This window comes from Diorhabda sublineata, chromosome 4, assembly GCF_026230105.1.
Source record: "Diorhabda sublineata isolate icDioSubl1.1 chromosome 4, icDioSubl1.1, whole genome shotgun sequence".
Lineage (NCBI taxonomy): Eukaryota > Metazoa > Arthropoda > Insecta > Coleoptera > Chrysomelidae > Diorhabda > Diorhabda sublineata.
Genome location: NC_079477.1, coordinates 36148552 through 36170046, shown reverse-complemented (window position 1 = coordinate 36170046; position 21495 = coordinate 36148552). Strand labels below are relative to the sequence as shown.

The window sequence follows — 21495 nt, the reverse complement described above, 5'->3', positions numbered from 1 at the left end:
TGATAATTTGTACATAAAAGATCTCAGGAACACGTTTTTGTTGTCAATTTCATTATGGCATCGTTTAAAGTATCAAATTAGGCTTAAATCGATCTATAATATATTAAAAGTTAGTTTCGAAAGTCCCTCGTATCATATATATCGTTATTACATGATAATTCGTACATAAAAGATCTCAGGAACACGTTTTTGTTGTCAGTTTCATTATGGCATTGTTTAAAGTATCCAATTAGGCTTAAATCGATCTATAATATATTAAAAGTTAGTTTTGAAAGTCCCTCGTATCATATATATCGTTATTACATGATAATTCGTACATAAAAGATCTCAGGAACACGTTTTTGTAGTCAATTTCATTATGGCATCGTTTAAAGTATCCAATTAGGCTTAAATCGATCTATAATATATTAAAAGTTAGTTTCGAAAGTCCCTCGTATCATATATATCGTTATTAAATGATAATTCGTACATAAAAGATCTCAGGAACACGTTTTTGTTGTCAATTTCATCATGGCATCGTTTAAAGTATCCAATTAGGCTTAAATCGATCTATAATATATTAAAAGTTAGTTTCGAAAGTCCCTCGTATCATATATATCGTTATTACATGATAATTCGTACATAAAAGATCTCAGGAACACGTTTTTGTTGTCAATTTCATTATGGCATCGTTTAAAGTATCCAATTAGGCTTAAATCGATCTATAATATATTAAAAGTGAGTTTTGAAAGTCCCTCGTATCATATATATCGTTATTACATGATAATTCGTACATAAAAGATCTCAGGAACACGTTTTTGTTGTCAATTTCATTATGGCATCGTTTAAAGTATCCAATTAGGCTTAAATCGATCTATAATATATTAAAAGTTAGTTTTGAACGTCCCTCGTATCATATATATCGTTATTACATGATAATTCGTACATAAAAGATCTCAGGAACACGTTTTTGTTGTCAATTTCATTATGGCATCGTTTAAAGTATCAAATTAGGCTTAAATCGATCTATAATATATTAAAAGTTAGTTTTGAAAGTCCCTCGTATCATATATATCGTTATTACATGATAATTCGTACATAAAAGATCTCAGGAACACGTTTTTGTTGTCAATTTCATTATGGCATCGTTTAAAGTATCAAATTAGGCTTAAATCGATCTATAATATATTAAAAGTTAGTTTCGAAAGTCCCTCGTATCATATATATCGTTATTAAATGATAATTCGTACATAAAAGATCTCAGGAACACGTTTTTGTTGTCAGTTTCATTATGGCATCGTTTAAAGTATCCAATTAGGCTTAAATCGATCTATAATATATTAAAAGTTAGTTTTGAAAGTCCCTCGTATCATATATATCGTTATTACATGATAATTCGTACATAAAAGATCTCAGGAACACGTTTTTGTTGTCAGTTTCATTATGGCATCGTTTAAAGTATCCAACTAGGCTTAAATCGATCTATAATATATTAAAAGTTAGTTTTGGAAGCCCCTCGTATCATATATATATCGTTACTACATGATAATTTGTACATAAAAGATCTCAGGAACACGTTTTTGTTGTCAAATTCATTATGGCGTCGTTTAAAGTATCAAATTAGGTTTGAATCAATCTATAATATATTAAAAGTTAGTTTCGAAAGTCCCTCGTATCATATATATCGTTACTAAATGATAATTCGTACATAAAAGATCTCAGGAACACGTTTTTGTAGTCAAATTCATTAAGGCGTCGTTTAAAGTATCAAATTAGGTTTGAATCAATCTATAATATATTAAAAGTTAGTTTCGAAAGTCCCTCGTATCATATATATCGTTATTAAATGATAATTCGTACATAAAAGATCTCAGGAACACGTTTTTGTTGTCAATTTCATTATGGCATCCTTTAAAGTATCAAGTTAGGCTTAAATCGATCTATAATATATTAAAAGTTAGTTTTGGAAGCCCCTCGTATCATATATATATCGTTACTACATGATAATTTGTACATAAAAGATCTCAAGAACACGTATGATTTGATAAATTTGTTCATTTCAATGTTAAACTAATAAAATCCTATCAGTATCTATTAAATACCGTTTATTTTCAAACACCCCTCGTAAAATATCTCAATGACGTCATATCCATTTAACTTATTGCCTAATTACAACCAAACGTATTATAAGCTAACTTTTGGATATCCCCTCGTATCTAAATCAGCGATGTTTACGTGAAAATTAAACCGCGTGGGTAACTTCGGAATGGGGGTGTGTTTTGACGGTTTTTATCGTTTATTTTCCACCCCAAATAATTTTGTTTTCTTCCCGAACGATTATTAAAATTCTATACGAGGTAATCGATAAATTCCGTCGAATATTTCAAAATGTCTACCGCCGAAATTCGCTTTAAGATGTTTACCGATGCCCGACAACTTTTTTTATTAGATTTTGACGGAAACTTCGTGAAAAACAACCTAATTTTCCATGTTTTTCTCCCCTTCGTGCGCGTCTACTGTTATAAACGTACAGGGCGTTTTTAGTTACGTAGCCGATAAATTGAAACTGGGAATGCCCGTCGATCCCGAAGAATTCGAAGAAGTGACCATTTACTTTTCGGATATCGTCGGTTTTACGACCATTTCCGCCCATTCCACCCCATTCCAAGTCGTGGACTTATTGAACGACCTGTATACGTGCTTCGATGCCACAATCAATGCTTACAATGTTTACAAAGTCGAGACGATCGGCGATGCTTATATGGTAGTGGGGGGATTGCCTGTAAGGATTCCCGATCACGCCGAACAGGTAACTAACCTCAAAATTATACAACGTTGCCATATCGTTTTCCCCGAGAATGAGATAATAAGCGAATCATATCATTTCAGATAGCGACGATGGCGCTGGATCTGTTACATCAAAGCGGAAGATTTTGTATCAGGCATTTACCCAGAACACCCTTAAGACTGAGAATCGGACTGCATTCGGGACCTTGCTGCGCTGGAGTGGTCGGTCTGACGATGCCTAGGTACTGCCTTTTCGGAGATACCGTAAATACCGCCTCTCGAATGGAATCAACAGGTAAAATTCGATATCATTCTTTTTTTTTCTTAATTTGTCCAATTTTTATCGTTATTTTGTCGTACGCCACTGGAATTGCTCAAAATACCAGCATTTGAATACCCCTCACTACACCACTGGATGAAACTAGGGTTGTATTACACGTTTTATTGAAAATCCCACACACGACGCCACTGGAATCGTTTAGTTTATTGTAATCAGTGGATTTGAATCCCCCTTACTACGTCACTGGATGAAATTAACGCTAATTTACATGAACTACAAAAAATTTTCGTCGTACGCCACTGAATTAATTTAGTTCACTGTAATCGGTTGGTTTGAATCCCTCTAATTACACCACTGGATGAAATTAGGGTTGTATTACACGTTTTATTGAAAATCCCCCATACGACGCCACTGGAATCGTTTAGTTTGTTGTAATCAGTGGATTTGAATCACCTTTACTACGTCACTGGATGAAATTAACGCTAATTTACATGAACTACAAAAAATTTTCGTCGTACGCCACTGAATTAATTTAGTTCACTGTAATCGGTTGGTTTGAATCCCTCTAATTACACCACTGGATGAAATTAGGGTTGTATTACACGTTTTATTGAAAATCCCCCATACGACGCCACTGGAATCGTTTAGTTTGTTGTAATCAGTGGATTTGAATCCCCTTTACTACGTCACTGGATGAAATTAACGCTAATTTACATGAACTACAAAAAATTTTCGTCGTACGCCACTGAATTAATTTAGTTCACTGTAATCGGTTGGTTTGAATCCCTCTAAGTACGCCACTGGATGAAATCAGGGTTGTATTACACGTTTTATTGAAAATCCCCCATACGACGCCACTGGAATCGTTTAGTTTGTTGTAATCAGTGGATTTGAATCCCCTTTACTACGTCACTGGATGAAATTAACGCTAATTTACATGAACTACAATAATTTTTCGTCGTACGCCACTGAATTAATTTAGTTCACTGTAATCGGTTGGTTTGAATCCCTCTAATTACACCACTGGATGAAATTAGGGTTGTATTACACGTTTTATTGAAAATCCCCCATACGACGCCACTGGAATCGTTTAGTTTGTTGTAATCAGTGGATTTGAATCCCCTTTACTACGTCACTGGATGAAATTAACGCTAATTTACATGAACTACAAAAAATTTTCGTCGTACGCCACTGAATTAATTTAGTTCACTGTAATCGGTTGGTTTGAATCCCTCTAAGTACGCCACTGGATGAAATCAGGGTTGTATTACACGTTTTATTGAAAATCCCCCATACGACGCCACTGGAATCGTTTAGTTTGTTGTAATCAGTGGATTTGAATCCCCTTTACTACGTCACTGGATGAAATTAACGCTAATTTACATGAACTACAAAAAATTTTCGTCGTACGCCACTGAATTAATTTAGTTCACTGTAATCGGTTGATTTGAATCCCTCTAACTACACCACTGAATGAAATTAGGGTTGTATTACACGTTTTATTGAAAATCCCCCATACGATGCCACTGGAATCGTTTAGTTTGTTGTAATCAGTGGATTTGAATCCCCCTTACTACGTCACTGGATGAAATTAACGCTAATTTACATGAACTACAAAAAATTTTCGTCGTACGCCACTGAATTAATTTAGTTCACCGTAATCGGTTGGTTTGAATCCCTCTAATTACACCACTGGATGAAATTAGGGTTGTATTACACGTTTTATTGAAAATCCCACACACGACGCCACTGGAATCGTTTAGTTTGTTGTAATCAGTGGATTTGAATCCCCTTTACTACGTCACTGGATGAAATTAACGCTAATTTACATGAACTACAAAAAATTTTCGTCGTACGCCACTGAATTAATTTAGTTCACTGTAATCGGTTGATTTGAATCCCTCTAACTACACCACTGAATGAAATTAGGGTTGTATTACACGTTTTATTGAAAATCCCCCATACGATGCCACTGGAATCGTTTAGTTTGTTGTAATCAGTGGATTTGAATCCCCCTTACTACGTCACTGGATGAAATTAACGCTAATTTACATGAACTACAAAAAATTTTCGTCGTACGCCACTGAATTAATTTAGTTCACTGTAATCGGTTGGTTTGAATCCCTCTAACTACACCACTGGATGAAATTAGGGTTGTATTAGACGTTTTATTGAAAATCCCCCATACGACGCCACTGGAATCGTTTAGTTTATTGTAATCAGTGAATTTGAATCCCCTTTACTACGTCACTGGATGAAATTAACGTTAATTTACATGAAGTACAAAAATTTTTCGTCGTACGCCACTGGATTGATTTATTTTACTGTAATCGGTTAGTTTAAATCCCTCCAACTTCACCACTGGATGAAATCAGGGTTGTATTACACGTTTTATGGAAAATCCCCCAGACGACGCCACTGGAATCGTTTAGTTTATTGTAATAAGTGGATATGAATACCCCTTACTACGTCACTGGATGAAATTAACGCTAATTTACATGAACTACAATAATTTTTCGTCGTACGCCACTGGATTGATTTAGTTCACTGTAATCGGTTAGTTTGAATCCCTCTAACTACGCCACTGGATGAAATCAGGGTTGTATTACACGTTTTATTGAAAATCCCCCACACGACGCCACTGGAATCGTTTAGTATATTGTAATATGTGGATTTGAATCCCCCTTACTACGTCACTGGATGGAATTAACGTTAATTTACATGAACTACAAAAATTTTTCGTCGTAAGCCACTGGATTGATTTAGTTCACTGTAATCGGTTAGATTGAATCCCTCTAACTACGCCACTGGATGAAATCAGGGTTGTATTACACGTTTTATTGAAAATCTCCCTCACGACGCCACTGGAATCGTTTAGTTTATTGTAATCAGTGAATTTGAATCCCCTTTATTACGTCACTGGATGAAATTGACGCTAATTCACATGAGCTGTCAAAATCTTCCGTCATACGTCATTGACGCTGTTACCAAGTTGTAAAAATCCCCTGACTACGCCAATGGATTTAATTTTTTAAGAGTGACTTCAATTCAGTTCACTGTGGTTGATAAATCGAAATATCTCTTCCCACGCCACTGGAATAACTCAAGTTGGTATGACGTTTTCACATAAACGTCAATGTCAAGGAAAAGTTGATAAAAAAGAAGAAGAAACATGAAAAATCGTTCGTGTTATGATTATATTCATATAGAAGAAAAATTTGTTCATTAAAAATCATAAATATAAAAAGAAAATTAAAAAAGAAATTATTGCAACCCCCCTAACGACGACACCGGAACGATTTAAGCTACTTTCACACTAATATTTTGTGTAGCTTTCAATATCTCCCCCCAATACCGTCCTTGACATACAGGGTCAGCTAGAAATGTAGATCATAACAAATTATTTGACATATTTCGAAAATAACGTCAAAAATTTCCATTTTTTACCATGGATTTCAATATAAAGGCTCGGCTTGGAGGATACACATGTCGGAAGCGACGAAAATCCGCTTAGAAAAAGCCGGAGGATACCAGATCGAATCGAGAGGACCGACGGAAATAAAAGGAAAAGGAACAATGGACACTTATTGGTTATTAGGAAAATCCGGATTCGATAAACCGCTTCCGGATCCTCCGTCGATCGAGTAAGTTTTTTCTACAATAGAATATCCGAAATTCCGTTTTTTTTTTGGTTTAATATAATTTTTTTTACAAGGGAATCCCATGGGTAAGTAAGTTCCCCTTTTTTGATAATAATCGATCGAATGGTGGTGATAAATTTCAGGTTGGACGAAAGCCTCATAATCAGCTCGTCTTTGAGCCAATACGAAGATTTATGTGATACTCTATCGAATGGATCGAAACATCACGATCATTACAACAAATCGCCAAATTTGAATCCCTCCTTTATGAGGACCATGGAGCTTTCCAAGTTCTCCAGTTTGGTAAAAACTGTCGACGATATCGGGCAAAGGTACATACGGGTGTATGTTATATACCGGGTGTCCCATTTATATCGAATTTCAGGTGTGAAATGGTGAAAAGCACGTCGAGCGATGTGCCAATCGTACTTGGTACTCCGGTATCGGCTTCCGAAGTGGCGGCTGCGCTTCTCGGTGCTTCGACTACGTCCCTGTATACGAGGAAACCGAAAATTATCGAGGAGGACGATCTGAGTAAACCTTATAATCAATATAAGTGTTTGAGTCCGAAACATAGGGTGGGAAAATTGTTGAGGAGGCAGTTTAGTTTGGATAGGGCCGAGGACGTTATTAGGAGCGAAGATAATTTGATGGTAAGCGTTAATTATATCGATGATCCGAGATATAGAACTGTAATTCATCGTTCGTGGTGTTTTTGACAGCTGTCGATTGTTTATTGTCAACTTTTGTCGGACAAAAATGCGGATGTAGAGGATTTATGTCGAAATTTTCGATTTTTGTACGTCATTTCAACATAATTTCAAGATTAAAGTCATTTATATCGATGATCCGAGACATAGAACTGTAATTCATCGTTCGTGGTGTTTTTGACAGCTGTCGATTGTTTATTGTCAACTTTTGTCGGACAAAAATGCGGATGTAGAAGATTTATGTCGAAATTTTCGATTTTTGTACGTCATTTCAACATAATTTCAAGATTAAAGTCATTTATATCGATGATCCGAGACATAGAACTGCAATTCATTGTTCGTGGTGTTTTTGACAGCTGTCGAATGTTTATTGTCAACTTTTGTTGTACAAAAATGCGGAAGTAGAAGATTTATGTCGAAATTTTCGATTTTTGTACGTCATTTCAACATAATTTCAAGATTAAAGTCTTTTATATCGATGATCCGAGACATAGAACCGTAATTCATCGTTCGTGGTGTTTTTGACAGCTGTCGATTGTTTATTGTCAACTTTTGTCGGACAAAAATGCGGATGTAGAGGATTTATGTCGAAATTTTCGATTTTTGTACGTCATTTCAACATAATTTCAAGATTAAAGTCATTTATATCGATGATCCAAGACATAGAACTGTAATTCATCGTTCGTGGTGTTTTTGACAGCTGTCGATTGTTTATTGTCAACTTTTGTCGGACAAAAATGCGGATGTAGAGGATTTATGTCGAAATTTTCGATTTTTGTACGTCATTTCAACATAATTTCAAGATTAAAGTCATTTATATCGATGATCCGAGACATAGAACTGCAATTCATTGTTCGTGGTGTTTTTGACAGCCGTCGAATGTTTATTGTCAACTTTTGTTGTACAAAAATGCGGAAGTAGAAGATTTATGTCGAAATTTTCGATTTTTGTACGTCATTTCAACATAATTTCAAGATTAAAGTCTTTTATATCGATGATCCGAGACATAGAACCGTAATTCATCGTTCGTGGTGTTTTTGACAGCTGTCGATTGTTTATTGTCAACTTTTGTCGGACAAAAATGCGGATGTAGAGGATTTATGTCGAAATTTTCGATTTTTGTACGTCATTTCAACATAATTTCAAGATTAAAGTCATTTATATCGATGATCCAAGACATAGAACTGTAATTCATCGTTCGTGGTGTTTTTGACAGCTGTCGATTGTTTATTGTCAACTTTTGTCGGACAAAAATGCGGATGTAGAGGATTTATGTCGAAATTTTCGATTTTTGTACGTCATTTCAACATAATTTCAAGATTAAAGTCATTTATATCGATGATCCGAGACATAGAACTGCAATTCATTGTTCGTGGTGTTTTTGACAGCTGTCGATTGTTTATTGTCAACTTTTGTCGGACAAAAATGCGGATGTAGAAGATTTATGTCGAAATTTTCGATTTTTGTACGTCATTTCAACATAATTTCAAGATTAAAGTCATTTATATCGATGATCCGAGACATAGAACTGTAATTCATCGTTCGTGGTGTTTTTGACAGCTGTCGATTGTTTATTGTCAACTTTTGTCGGACAAAAATGCGGATGTAGAAGATTTATGTCGAAATTTTCGATTTTTGTACGTCATTTCAACATAATTTCAAGATTAAAGTCATTTATATCGATGATCCGAGACATAGAACTGTAATTCATCGTTCGTGGTGTTTTTGACAGCTGTCGATTGTTTATTGTCAACTTTTGTCGGACAAAAATGCGGATGTAGAAGATTTATGTCGAAATTTTCGATTTTTGTACGTCATTTCAACATAATTTCAAGATTAAAGTCATTTATATCGATGATCCGAGACATAGAACTGTAATTCATCGTTCGTGGTGTTTTTGACAGCTGTCGAATGTTTATTGTCAACTTTTGTTGTACAAAAATGCGGAAGTAGAAGATTTATGTCGAAATTTTCGATTTTTGTACGTCATTTCAACATAATTTCAAGATTAAAGTCTTTTATATCGATGATCCGAGACATAGAACCGTAATTCATCGTTCGTGGTGTTTTTGACAGCTGTCGATTGTTTATTGTCAACTTTTTTCGGACAAAAATGCGGATGTAGAGGATTTATGTCGAAATTTTCGATTTTTGTACGTCATTTCAACATAATTTCAAGATTAAAGTCATTTATATCGATGATCCAAGACATAGAACTGTAATTCATCGTTCGTGGTGTTTTTGACAGCTGTCGATTGTTTATTGTCAACTTTTGTCGGACAAAAATGCGGATGTAGAGGATTTATGTCGAAATTTTCGATTTTTGTATGTCATTTCAACGTAATTTCAAGATTAAAGTCATTTATATCGATGATCCGAGACATAGAACTGTAATTCATCGTTCGTGGTGTTTTTGACAGCTGTCGATTGTTTATTGTCAACTTTTGTCGGACAAAAATGCGGAAGTAGAAGATTTATGTCGAAATTTTCGATTTTTGTATGTCATTTCAACGTAATTTCAAGATTCAAGTCAATTATATCGATGATCCGAGACATAGAACTGTAATTCATCGTTCGTGGTGTTTTTGACAGCTGTCGATTGTTTATTGTCAACTTTTGTCGGACAAAAATGCGGAAGTAGAAGATTTATGTCGAAATTTTCGATTTTTGTATGTCATTTCAACGTAATTTCAAGATTAAAGTCATTTATATCGATGATCCGAGACATAGAACTGTAATTCATTGTTCGTGGTGTTTTTGACAGCTGTCGAATGTTTATTGTCAACTTTATCGTATAAAAATGCGGAAGTAGACGATTTATGTCGAAATTTTCGATTTTTGTATGTCATTTCAATGTAATTTCAAGATTAAAGTCATTTATATCGATGATCCGAGACATAGAACTGTAATTCATTGTTCGTGGTGTTTTTGACAGCTGTCGAATGTTTATTGTCAACTTTATCGTATAAAAATGCGGAAGTAGACGATTTATGTCGAAATTTTCGATTTTTGTATGTCATTTCAACGTAATTTCAAGATTAAAGTCATTTATATCGATGATCCGAGACATAGAACTGTAATTCATTGTTCGTGGTGTTTTTGACAGCTGTCGAATGTTTATTGTCAACTTTTGTCGGACAAAAATGCGGAAGTAGAAGATTTATGTCGAAATTTTCGATTTTTGTATGTCATTTCAACGTAATTTCAAGATTCAAGTCAATTATATCGATGATCCGAGACATAGAACTGTAATTCATCGTTCGTGGTGTTTTTGACAGCTGTCGATTGTTTATTGTCAACTTTTGTCGGACAAAAATGCGGAAGTAGAAGATTTATGTCGAAATTTTCGATTTTTGTATGTCATTTCAACGTAATTTCAAGATTCAAGTCAATTATATCGATGATCCGAGACATAGAACTGTAATTCATTGTTCGTGGTGTTTTTGACAGCTGTCGAATGTTTATTGTCAACTTTATCGTATAAAAATGCGGAAGTAGACGATTTATGTCGAAATTTTTGATTTTTGTATGTCATTTCAACATAATTTCAAGATTAAAGTCATTTATATCGATGATCCGAGACATAGAACTGTAATTCATTGTTCGTGGTGTTTTTGACAGCTGTCGAATGTTTATTGTCAACTTTATCGTATAAAAATGCGGAAGTAGACGATTTATGTCGAAATTTTTGATTTTTGTATGTCATTTCAACATAATTTCAAGATTAAAGTCATTTATATCGATGATCCGAGACATAGAACTGTAATTCATCGTTCGTGGTGTTTTTGATAGCTGTCGAATGTTTTTTGTCCACTTTTGTCGGACAAAAATGCGGAAGTAGACGATTTATGTCGAAATTTTCGATTTTTGTATGTCATTTCAACATAATTTCAAGATTAAAGTCATTTATATCGATGATCCGAGACATAGAACTGTAATTCATTGTTCGTGGTGTTTTTGACAGCTGTCGAATGTTTATTGTCAACTTTATCGTATAAAAATGCGGAAGTAGACGATTTATGTCGAAATTTTTGATTTTTGTATGTCATTTCAACATAATTTCAAGATTAAAGTCATTTATATCGATGATCCGAGACATAGAACTGTAATTCATCGTTCGTGGTGTTTTTGATAGCTGTCGAATGTTTTTTGTCCACTTTTGTCGGACAAAAATGCGGAAGTAGACGATTTATGTCGAAATTTTCGATTTTTGTATGTCATTTCAACATAATTTCAAGATTAAAGTCAATTATATCGATGATCCGAGTCATAGAACCGTAATTCATCCGTCTCGGTGCTTCTGACAGCTGTCGAATAGGGTTTTGTGATCAAATATCTGAAAGAAGAATATTTCTGTCAAAACTTCTAATGTTTCCGAACCATAGAACTAAATTTGTATCTATTTTACGAAACGCAATTGATTGTATCATCGATTTAATGACATTTGTAACCTTGAAACTTTTTCTATTCTATAAAAATGAACGTAAACCGTGAAAAACTCATGAAATGATAATTTTTCGAATAAAAATTGAATTATCATCATTTCCTCAGATAATTCCGAAATTGTGCAAGCAAAATTCCGCCGGCGCCGCAGATTTAGAAAAAATCGAAGAAATTCCATTACGAAATCCGGCAACAGCGACGTCGCCCGGAAATCTCTCCCCCATTCAATGTACTCTATCGATATCAGCTGATTCCCTGATACACTGACTTCCATTTCACATTTTATAGTTTTCCACAGGGTATTTGATTTTATTTTTCATTTATTTCGGACATTAAGAATCACCGTAACGATCTTACACGAACTCGGCGTTCGTCTATTCGTGAAAAGCACAAATTTAGTCATTTTAGGAAATAAAAAATAAGCAATTATAATAATGAATGTGTCCTTCAAAAAATAAGACTTCACTTTCATAATTTTTCTAGTTATAGATGTAAGAAAATCCGGTCAATATGTCAACAAAAACCTTTTTATTATTTTCCTATTCAACTACGGCCATCTAGCGAAAACTTGACGAACAAATTGAACATTCCATGCGTTCGGTATAGCCATCTAGTGATAATTTACCCAATTAATCAATCAAATCAAATGTAGATTTCTTTATAAAGCAAGAAGTTTATTGTTTATATAATTTAGTATATATACAGGATGTCATTAATATTGATTATTCTTTAACATTTTGAGGTTATATTGTTTACATATTGTCCTTTTATATGTCGTAAATTTTACCCTCAAAATAACCCCCTCCCCATGAGAGTAGAGACAATCCCGATGCCTGGATATACCAGGCGTCAAAAAAGATTAATGTTGATGTTCAGAATATTATATATGTTTGTTGATTATATAGATTTACTGATGTTTTTTCTAAAAAAATTTATCCATTCGATTTTATTTGTATATATAGATCAAATTTGGAAAAAATGATGTTTTATTTTCCGTTTATACCCTTACAAAAAAAAACGATAAATGATATGGTGAAAGAAGAAGAAATTTGAACGAATTTCAACCACCTCAAGTTCAAAAAAAAGGAGAAAATATAATTTCTTTCATAATATTCTACTATATTCATGTATTAATAAAATTATTTTTCGTGTTCATGTAATTCGGCAACCAGTTCTACACTGCTATGTATAATTAGTTGCCTTCCTTTAAGGGTGATAGATAATGACCGAACTATTACGGAAACCTGTAAATATTTAAAAGAATAACGTGAATTTCTTTCGGAACTTTGGTACCCAAGTCATAGATGGCGTTTTAGCTTCATTTAAATGAATCGCCATTAATTCAATTAATTCGTTAAATAATCGTCGCCATCTTTTAGTCAATGACTTAACTACAATGTAAAACTGTATAAATGTAGATCAAGATACATTTCTATGTAAACTTTGGCATCCGTGGTATAGATGGCGATACAAGTTTTATTTGGATAAATCGCCATTAATGCAATTATAATAATAAAAACTTTAATATTAAACTCTCTAACATTGAAGATTTATATGAATTTCGATTTAAACTTAGAACTTTATGGTATCATGTATTTTCTTATAGAAATTTTCCTCTTATAATGATTTTTTCCGAGCAACTGATGTCTTTTTCGGCTCCTCGTATTAAAAAACGCGTTTGCACAGAAAATATACGAAATAAAATTTATAAATTTTATCCATAAAATATTAAACTACGCCCCTGAATTAAACATAGAACATGAAACAATAACCCCAGTCGAGATTGTAATAAAAAAAAAACAGTTGAACGGGAATAAATAGAGGAAAAAGAAGAAGAAATCGTACTAATAATCAATTATTTATGTAAATAAGTAAAACTTTTTTTATTTTAGTATACTACGCCATTGGAACAAAACAACTAATTGCTAAAGATAATATATAAAACGAAACGGCATAATATCCAGCTGACTATACACGGAACATCAATCCCAGTCGATGTAAAGTTGTCAGCACTGTCATTTTTTTGAACAATTGACGACGAGTAAACAGTAGAAAAAAAAGCACTCAGTATATTATCGTGTTATTTATTTATCAACAACTTTTTTTCAGCTTATATTTATTATTATTTAATAAATAGTGTTAAGTGCCTTTAAAGAAACTAACATTTAAGTGTTTGAATCTGTGAAAATATACGTGAAATTGTATTGAATTACCTCATAATGTCTACATTCCATAATAACGCTTTCGTTACATCTAGTGTGTCGAAACAACAAACTTACATTATACAGTGCGAGTCTTAAGTGTAGATTGATTAAATATCAATTAAATAGTTGAAGTTTTATGCTTGGTGGTGAATATAAAATACTTCGATACGTCATTCGGGTAAGTACTATGTTCCTTATTATACAGGACGACTCATAATATATCGGTTTATATATCGATCGTTGCTATAACTGTTTCCATTGGTACTGATCCAATTATTGGTTCAAATAATAAGATGTGCAATATAGAAGCATTAGGTATAAATAATTTCTTTATTGACGATAATAATCGCGTAAAATTAACGTTATCTTCTTTTTTAAAATCTTCTATAGTCTTCGAAACGATATAATCGGTTAATATAACATCTTCCGGCTTTATTAAAAAGTCTTTTTGACATAATAGAATAGTTTCGAAAAGAAGAAGAGTTTTTTCGTTGAAATTTAACGATTTTATATAATCACAAGTTTCTTTAAGAAAGTTTAATATACCAGCGACATCTGTGTGCCAATAAGAAGCTTTTAAAATAAACAAAGGCGCCCAAAGGTGACCTAAAATAAAATTTAATATACCGGTTGTCCCAAAATACTTAATACCTCACCTAATATCATATTTTGCGAATTTTTTGATAAAATTCTAAATCCTGGATTACATCTCGCATCTTTAACTGCTGTAAGAAGAATATTAGCGGATATTTCGTAAATTTCTGTATGATATTGAAAATTACGTAAGTTTATTTTATTATTTTTCGGTTTTCTCGGTCCTCTTTCTTCTTGTACGGCTACGATATCGATATAATTATTACAATAATATATATTTTGTTGAAATTAATACCTGATACGTTCATATTGACTGCCAAACAACGTTGAAGCCTACAAAAAGGGCACCAATTACGTCGTACTTTATCTATAACGCATTGTCGACTTCCGGCTGTTTTTAAAACGACATAACCTTAAAATTTTTTTAGTTTAGTACGAATCAATACTTACAAATGCACGTGTATGCGACGTTTCTCCTTATACTTCTTTTGAAAAAGCAAGAACAACCATCGCAGCAATAGACACCATAATGCTTCCCATAGGAACGATCCCCGCACACTCTACAAGAAATAGAAGAAGAAACGGCCCTACTTGGGACCTTTTTACCCATTTCGACTCGTTAAAAGTAGAAAAACTAATGGCATTCACCGAAGAAATTTTCTCGAATTTATAACAAACGTTATTATAAATGATTGACGTATAATGAGTGGAGTTTTATGGAAAACTGCTATTATTGTTATTGTAGACACTCCCACAAGTGGCCTTTTGACGCCACTTCACTTACAGACAATACACGTCAATTTAATATTTCGTAGGGTTGAAAAAAACAGTGATTAGAGGTAAATCGTAACGTCTACAGGGTGGTGGACGTGTTAGAATGTCGAAAAATTACGATAAATGTGCGTTTTCATAGAAAAAAGTTTAAAATTCTCATGAGAAGTTCGTAGAAAAAGGTGAAGAACGACTGCAAAAAGGTGAAGAACAAGTGTAAATCTATATGGATCATCAAGGGGGCTTTTTGCATTCAAAAACTTACCAAACATAATAGGAAACGCTTGGAAACCCGTTTAAAAAGTGAAGATTCTTGTTAGAGTATCATAAAAAGGTGAAGTACGACTGCAAAAAGGTGAAGAACAAGTGTAAATCTATATAGATCATCAGGGAAGCTTTTTGCACTACAAAATTTAGCAAAAATAATGGCAAATGCTTGAAATATCATTTACAAAGTGAAGATTCTTGATAGAGTATCATAAAAAGGTGAAGAACGACTGCAAAAAGGTGAAGAACAAGTGTAAATCTATATAGATCATCAGGGAGGCTTTTTGCACTACAAAATTTAGCAAAAATAATGGCAAATGCTTGAAATATCATTTACAAAGTGAAGATTCTTGATAGAGTATCATAAAAAGGTGAAGAACGACTGCAAAAAGGTGAAGAACAAGTGTAAATCTATATAGATCATCAGGGAGGCTTTTTGCACTACAAAATTTAGCAAAAATAATGGCAAATGCTTGAAATATCATTTACAAAGTGAAGATTCTTGATAGAGTATCATAAAAAGGTGAAGTACGACTGCAAAAAGGTGAAGAACAAGTGTAAATCTATATGGATCATCAGGGAGGCTTTTTGCACTACAAAATTTAGCAAAAATAATGGCAAATGCTTGAAATATCATTTACAAAGTGAAGATTCTTGATAGAGTATCATAAAAAGGTGAAGTACGACTGCAAAAAGGTGAAGAACAAGTGTAAATCTATATAGATCATCAGGGAGGCTTTTTGCACTACAAAATTTAGCAAAAATAATGGCAAATGCTTGAAATATCATTTACAAAGTGAAGATTCTTGATAGAGTATCATAAAAAGGTGAAGTACGACTGCAAAAAGGTGAAGAACAAGTGTAAATCTATATGGATCATCAGGGAGGCTTTTTGCACTACAAAATTTAGCAAAAATAATGGCAAATGCTTGAAATATCATTTACAAAGTGAAGATTCTTGATAGAGTATCATAAAAAGGTGAAGTACGACTGCAAAAAGGTGAAGAACAAGTGTAAATCTATATAGATCATCAGGGAGGCTTTTTGCACTACAAAATTTAGCAAAAATAATGGCAAATGCTTGAAATATCATTTACAAAGTGAAGATTCTTGATAGAGTATCATAAAAAGGTGAAGAACGACTGCAAAAAGGTGAAGAATAAGTGTAAATCTATCTAGACCATTGGTGGCGGTTTTCCTTCCCGAAAACTTTCAAAAAATATTCAAAACTGCCTTGAAAATAATTTGAGAAAGTGGACATTCTTGTTAATATTCTATAAAAAAGGTAAAGAACGACTGCAAAAAGGTGAAGAATGAGTGTAAATGTATATAGATCATCAGGGGGGCTTTTTGCACTAAAAAAATTAGCAAAAATAATGGCAAACGCTTGAAAACCCGTTTAAAAAGTGAAGATTCTTGTTAGAGTATCATAAAAAGGTGAAGAACGACTGCAAAAAGGTGAAGAACAAGTGTAAATCTATACAGATCATCAATGAGGCTTTTAGCACTCAAAAATTCAGCAAAAAAAACATTTTAATAACACGAAAAAGGTGGAGTGCGTGTTATAGAGGTGAAGAAATCTAAAAATAGGGTAGCTAGGGTATTACATCCCTTAATAAAGATCAATAACGTCATTTTTTCAACTATCTCTTGAAATTAACAACCTCTTCCTATCCATTTTGGATTTGTGACGTAACCAAAATTATTTTTAATAATTTTATAAAACGATAAAGTGAAAAATTCCACTTCTCCCTGTATATTTCGATCGATATACTCAAGTGTGTCGGATTGACAGCCCTTTTCAGGTGCTTTAACCTTAAAGTGACGCGTCGCTTTTATTTGCATCAAATTAAATACATACAGGGTGGTACAATATGTATTAACAGCAACGGTATCAAAAAAATTATCCTTAACGCTTTTTTACAGTGTTGCCGGATGAAATACGGCGAATTCATTATATAATTTATGGTTATAATACCATAAATTAGATTGTAAATGATAGATTTAATATTTGGGTAGCAATAAAACAAAAAATATGATTCAAATTTAATTTATACGATGACGAATATTAAAAGCGCTACTATTTTTTGTACAAATGATTAAAAAAATTATTTATGTATTATTTACAAAGATTCAGACCCTGTTAGAGTCATAAAAAGAAAAGAAAAAAAAAACACTCGAAATCGACAATTTTTTTTTAAATGAATTTCGAACTAACCCTCGTATGATTTCTGTAATATCCCTCGTAGTAATAAAGGGTGCATTAAATATAAGAATTAAATGGATTTAAACGATTTAATGGAGACTTTAGAAGCCGGGTAATTATAAATACGTCTTCGTATTATTACGAGGGGAAGTCGAAAAAATCGATGAATAAAATTATATTTATATATATGTCAACTTCAAGCAGATTTTTATGTACAAATACGTCACAGTCTTAAAGCAATTACATTTTTTATATTTACAGTCTAATATAGAGTTAAATATATATATAAAATTTTTTTAAGGACACAATTATCTTTGTAAACGATTTTTTAATTTATTTTCGAACGCTCCTGTAGATTAGGACCTTCTTATTTTTATTTTACGATAATTCCAAAGGTTTATCAAGAAGATGAACGTAATACAATTTCGTTTTGTATACAGGGTGCATTAAAAAATAGTTAATAAACTATCTCATAAACGATTTTTGAATATAATTTCGAACGCCCCTGTAGATTGAGAATCTTTCTTTTTTGATTTCACGATAATTCCAAAGGTTCATCAAAAAAATAAACGTGATACAATTTCGTTTTGTGTACAGGGTGCATTGAAAAAATAGTTAATAAATTATCTCATAAACGATTTTTGAATTTAATTTCGAACGCCCCTGTAGATTGAGAACCTTTCTTTTTTGATTTCACGATAATTCCAAAAATTCATCAAAAAAATAAACGTGATACAATTTCGTTTTGTATACAGGGTGCATTGAAAAAATAGTTAATAAATTATCTCATAAACGATTTTTGAATTTAATTTCGAACGCCCCTGTAGATTGAGAATCTTTCTTTTTGATTTCACGATAATTCCAAAGGTTCATCAAAAAAATATCAAAAAAATAAACGTGATACAATTTCGTTTTGTATACAGGGTGCATTGAAAAAATAGTTAATAAACTATCTCATAAACGATTTCTGAATTTAATTTCGAACGTCCCTGTAGATTAAGAATCTACCTTTTTTGATTTCACGATAATTCCAAAGGTTTATCAAGAAAATAAACGTGATACAATTTCGTTTTGTGTACAGGGTGCATTGAAAAAATAGTTAATAAATTATCTCATAAACGATTTTTGTAATTTAATTTCGAACGCCCCTGTAGATTGAGAATCTTTCTTTTTTGATTTCACGATAATTCCAAAAATTCATCAAAAAAATAAACGTGATACAATTTCGTTTTGTATACAGGGTGCATTGAAAAAATAGTTAATAAATTATCTCATAAACGATTTTTGAATTTAATTTCGAACGCCCCTGTAGATTGAGAATCTTTCTTTTTGATTTCACGATAATTCCAAAGGTTCATCAAAAAAATATCAAAAAAATAAACGTGATACAATTTCGTTTTGTATACAGGGTGCATTGAAAAAATAGTTAATAAACTATCTCACAAACGATTTCTGAATTTAATTTCGAACGTCCCTGTAGATTAAGAATCTTTCTTTTTTGATTTCACGATAACTCCAAAGGTTTATCAAGAAAATAAACGTGATACAATTTCGTTTTGTATACAGGGTGCATTGAAAAAATAGTTAATAAATTATCTCATAAACGATTTTTGAATTTAATTTCGAACTCCCCTGTAGATTAAGAATCTTTCTTTTTTGATTTCACGATAACTCCAAAGGTTTATCAAGAAAATAAACCTCATACATTTTCGTTTTGTGTACAGGGTGCATTGAAAAAATAGTTAATAAATCATCTCATAAAAGATTTTTGTAATTTAATTTCGAACGCCCCTGTAGATTGAGAATCTTTCTTTTTTGATTTCACGATAATTCCAAAAATTCATCAAAAAAATAAACGTGATACAATTTCGTTTTGTATACAGGGTGCATTGAAAAAATAGTTAATAAATTATCTCATAAACGATTTTTGAATTTAATTTCGAACGCCCCTGTAGATTGAGAATCTACCTTTTTTGATTTCACGATAATTCCAAAGGTTTATCAAGAAAATAAACGTGATACAATTTCGTTTTGTGTACAGGGTGCATTGAAAAAATAGTTAATAAATTATCTCATAAACGATTTTTGTAATTTAATTTCGAACGCCCCTGTAGATTGAGAATCTTTCTTTTTTGATTTCACGATAATTCCAAAAATTCATCAAAAAAATAAACGTGATACAATTTCGTTTTGTATACAGGGTGCATTGAAAAAATAGTTAATAAATTATCTCATAAACGATTTTTGAATTTAATTTCGAACGCCCCTGTAGATTGAGAATCTTTCTTTTTTGATTTCACGATAATTCCAAAAATTCATCAAAAAAATAAACGTGATACAATTTCGTTTTGTATACAGGGTGCATTGAAAAAATAGTTAATAAATTATCTCATAAAAGATTTTTGAATTTAATTTCGAACGCCCCTGTAGATTGAGAATCTTTCTTTTTTGATTTCACGATAACTCCAAAGGTTTATCAAGAAAATAAACAGAATAAAATACCTTATTTTTATTGCTTTTAACAAGAAAAACCGACTTTTATATTTGAATTATTTTTCAGTCGTATTTTAAGCTATTTTATGAAAATTTCGTCCTTTTTTGGAGCGTAGGATAAAGATCGACACTTATATTTTAGGTATGAAGAACATCCGATAAAAAATACAGGGTGATTCGCTTTGAAAAAATCGATAAAATAACGTATTAGTATTTTGATTCACCCTGTACCAGAATCAATGAAAATTAACGAAATAAACAATTTTTACTACTATTCGAATTTTTTGCAAACAACAGATTTAAATTCTTAAAAATCTGTTACATTATACAGGGTATTATATAAATTACGATTTTTATCGAAAGTTGTTTATAACTTTTCCATCACCCCGTAGAACATATCACAACCCTATATTATTGTAATGGAAAAGTCAAGTCGATTTTAAATATGCGATAAAATACAGGGTGTTCCATTTAAAAAAATGTAACTTCGATATGGCACAGCTTTCCAGAACACCCTGTAAGATTGTAAATAATTTCAAAACGCGAAGATTGATAACGTCTATGATTTCTCAAATTTTCAAATCGATATCTCGAAGGACAAAGTGGGCGCTACACTTTATCATATTAATCAATCACCCTGTATATTTTTAGAACGATTACGTCAACACCGAAACGTATAATAAATAATTAATTAAATTCCGATAATTAGTCGTAAATCGATTACTATTAGATTAATCGTCGAATTTTTTTAAACATACAGTGCGTCTCAAAAAATATCATCGCGTTTAATTACGACGACGCCATTAATTTAGCCGCCGCCGTCACGTGATGCTGATGATGATAAGCTTCGTTATGACTATTATTATTATTAGAAAAACCGAATATTTGTTGATAGGCGTACGGCGTTTGACCCTGTACGCAATTATTATAATCGTAAATCGGTTCGCTTTTTATAGCGCCGGCGGTGCTCGTAGCCGGCAACAACGACGTATGACCTAAATAAGGACGTTCTAAGCCCGTCGACGATTTTTCCTCTTGTGAAACCGGCTGATTTGTTGTTTGGGGCGTTTTTTTATCTGAAACACACACACGTCGGATCCAATGAGATAAAAAGGGCGTT

At 32.5% G+C, this 21495-nt stretch overlaps 3 protein-coding genes across 5 annotated transcripts in view; 1 reads left to right on the top strand and 2 right to left on the bottom strand.

Annotated features, from left to right (window-relative positions):
• Positions 1 to 12819, top strand: part of LOC130442650 (retinal guanylyl cyclase 2) — a 47168-nt gene extending 34349 nt beyond the window's left edge. Inside the window, exons 12-18 of one of the 3 annotated variants that reach the window (XM_056776954.1) lie at positions 2524 to 2788; positions 2869 to 3061; positions 6513 to 6690; positions 6762 to 6773; positions 6831 to 7019; positions 7073 to 7340; positions 11949 to 12819. In XM_056776954.1, the coding sequence (XP_056632932.1) occupies positions 2524 to 2788; positions 2869 to 3061; positions 6513 to 6690; positions 6762 to 6773; positions 6831 to 7019; positions 7073 to 7340; positions 11949 to 12107 (1264 nt within the window). In that variant the 3' untranslated portion in view covers positions 12108 to 12819. The remainder of the gene's footprint in view (positions 1 to 2523; positions 2789 to 2868; positions 3062 to 6512; positions 6691 to 6761; positions 6774 to 6830; positions 7020 to 7072; positions 7341 to 11948) is intronic. The other 2 variants (XM_056776956.1, XM_056776955.1) reach the window with 2 other exon arrangements.
• Positions 12820 to 14270: 1451 nt separating this feature from the next.
• Positions 14271 to 15248, bottom strand: LOC130443381 (nuclear receptor subfamily 2 group F member 5). The gene is made up of 4 exons (XM_056777954.1): positions 15122 to 15248; positions 14934 to 15050; positions 14701 to 14880; positions 14271 to 14650 (listed from the first exon to the last, which is right to left on the bottom strand). The coding sequence occupies exons 1-4, from the start codon at positions 15246 to 15248 to the stop codon at positions 14271 to 14273; spliced, it is 804 nt and encodes a 267-aa protein (XP_056633932.1).
• A 2462-nt stretch (positions 15249 to 17710) lies between these two features.
• LOC130443036 (GATA-binding factor A-like) overlaps positions 17711 to 21495 on the bottom strand; it is a 35058-nt gene continuing 31273 nt past the window's right edge. Inside the window, exon 5 of the mRNA XM_056777482.1 lies at positions 17711 to 21451. Within this exon, the coding sequence (XP_056633460.1) occupies positions 21165 to 21451 (287 nt within the window). The 3' untranslated portion in view covers positions 17711 to 21164. The remainder of the gene's footprint in view (positions 21452 to 21495) is intronic.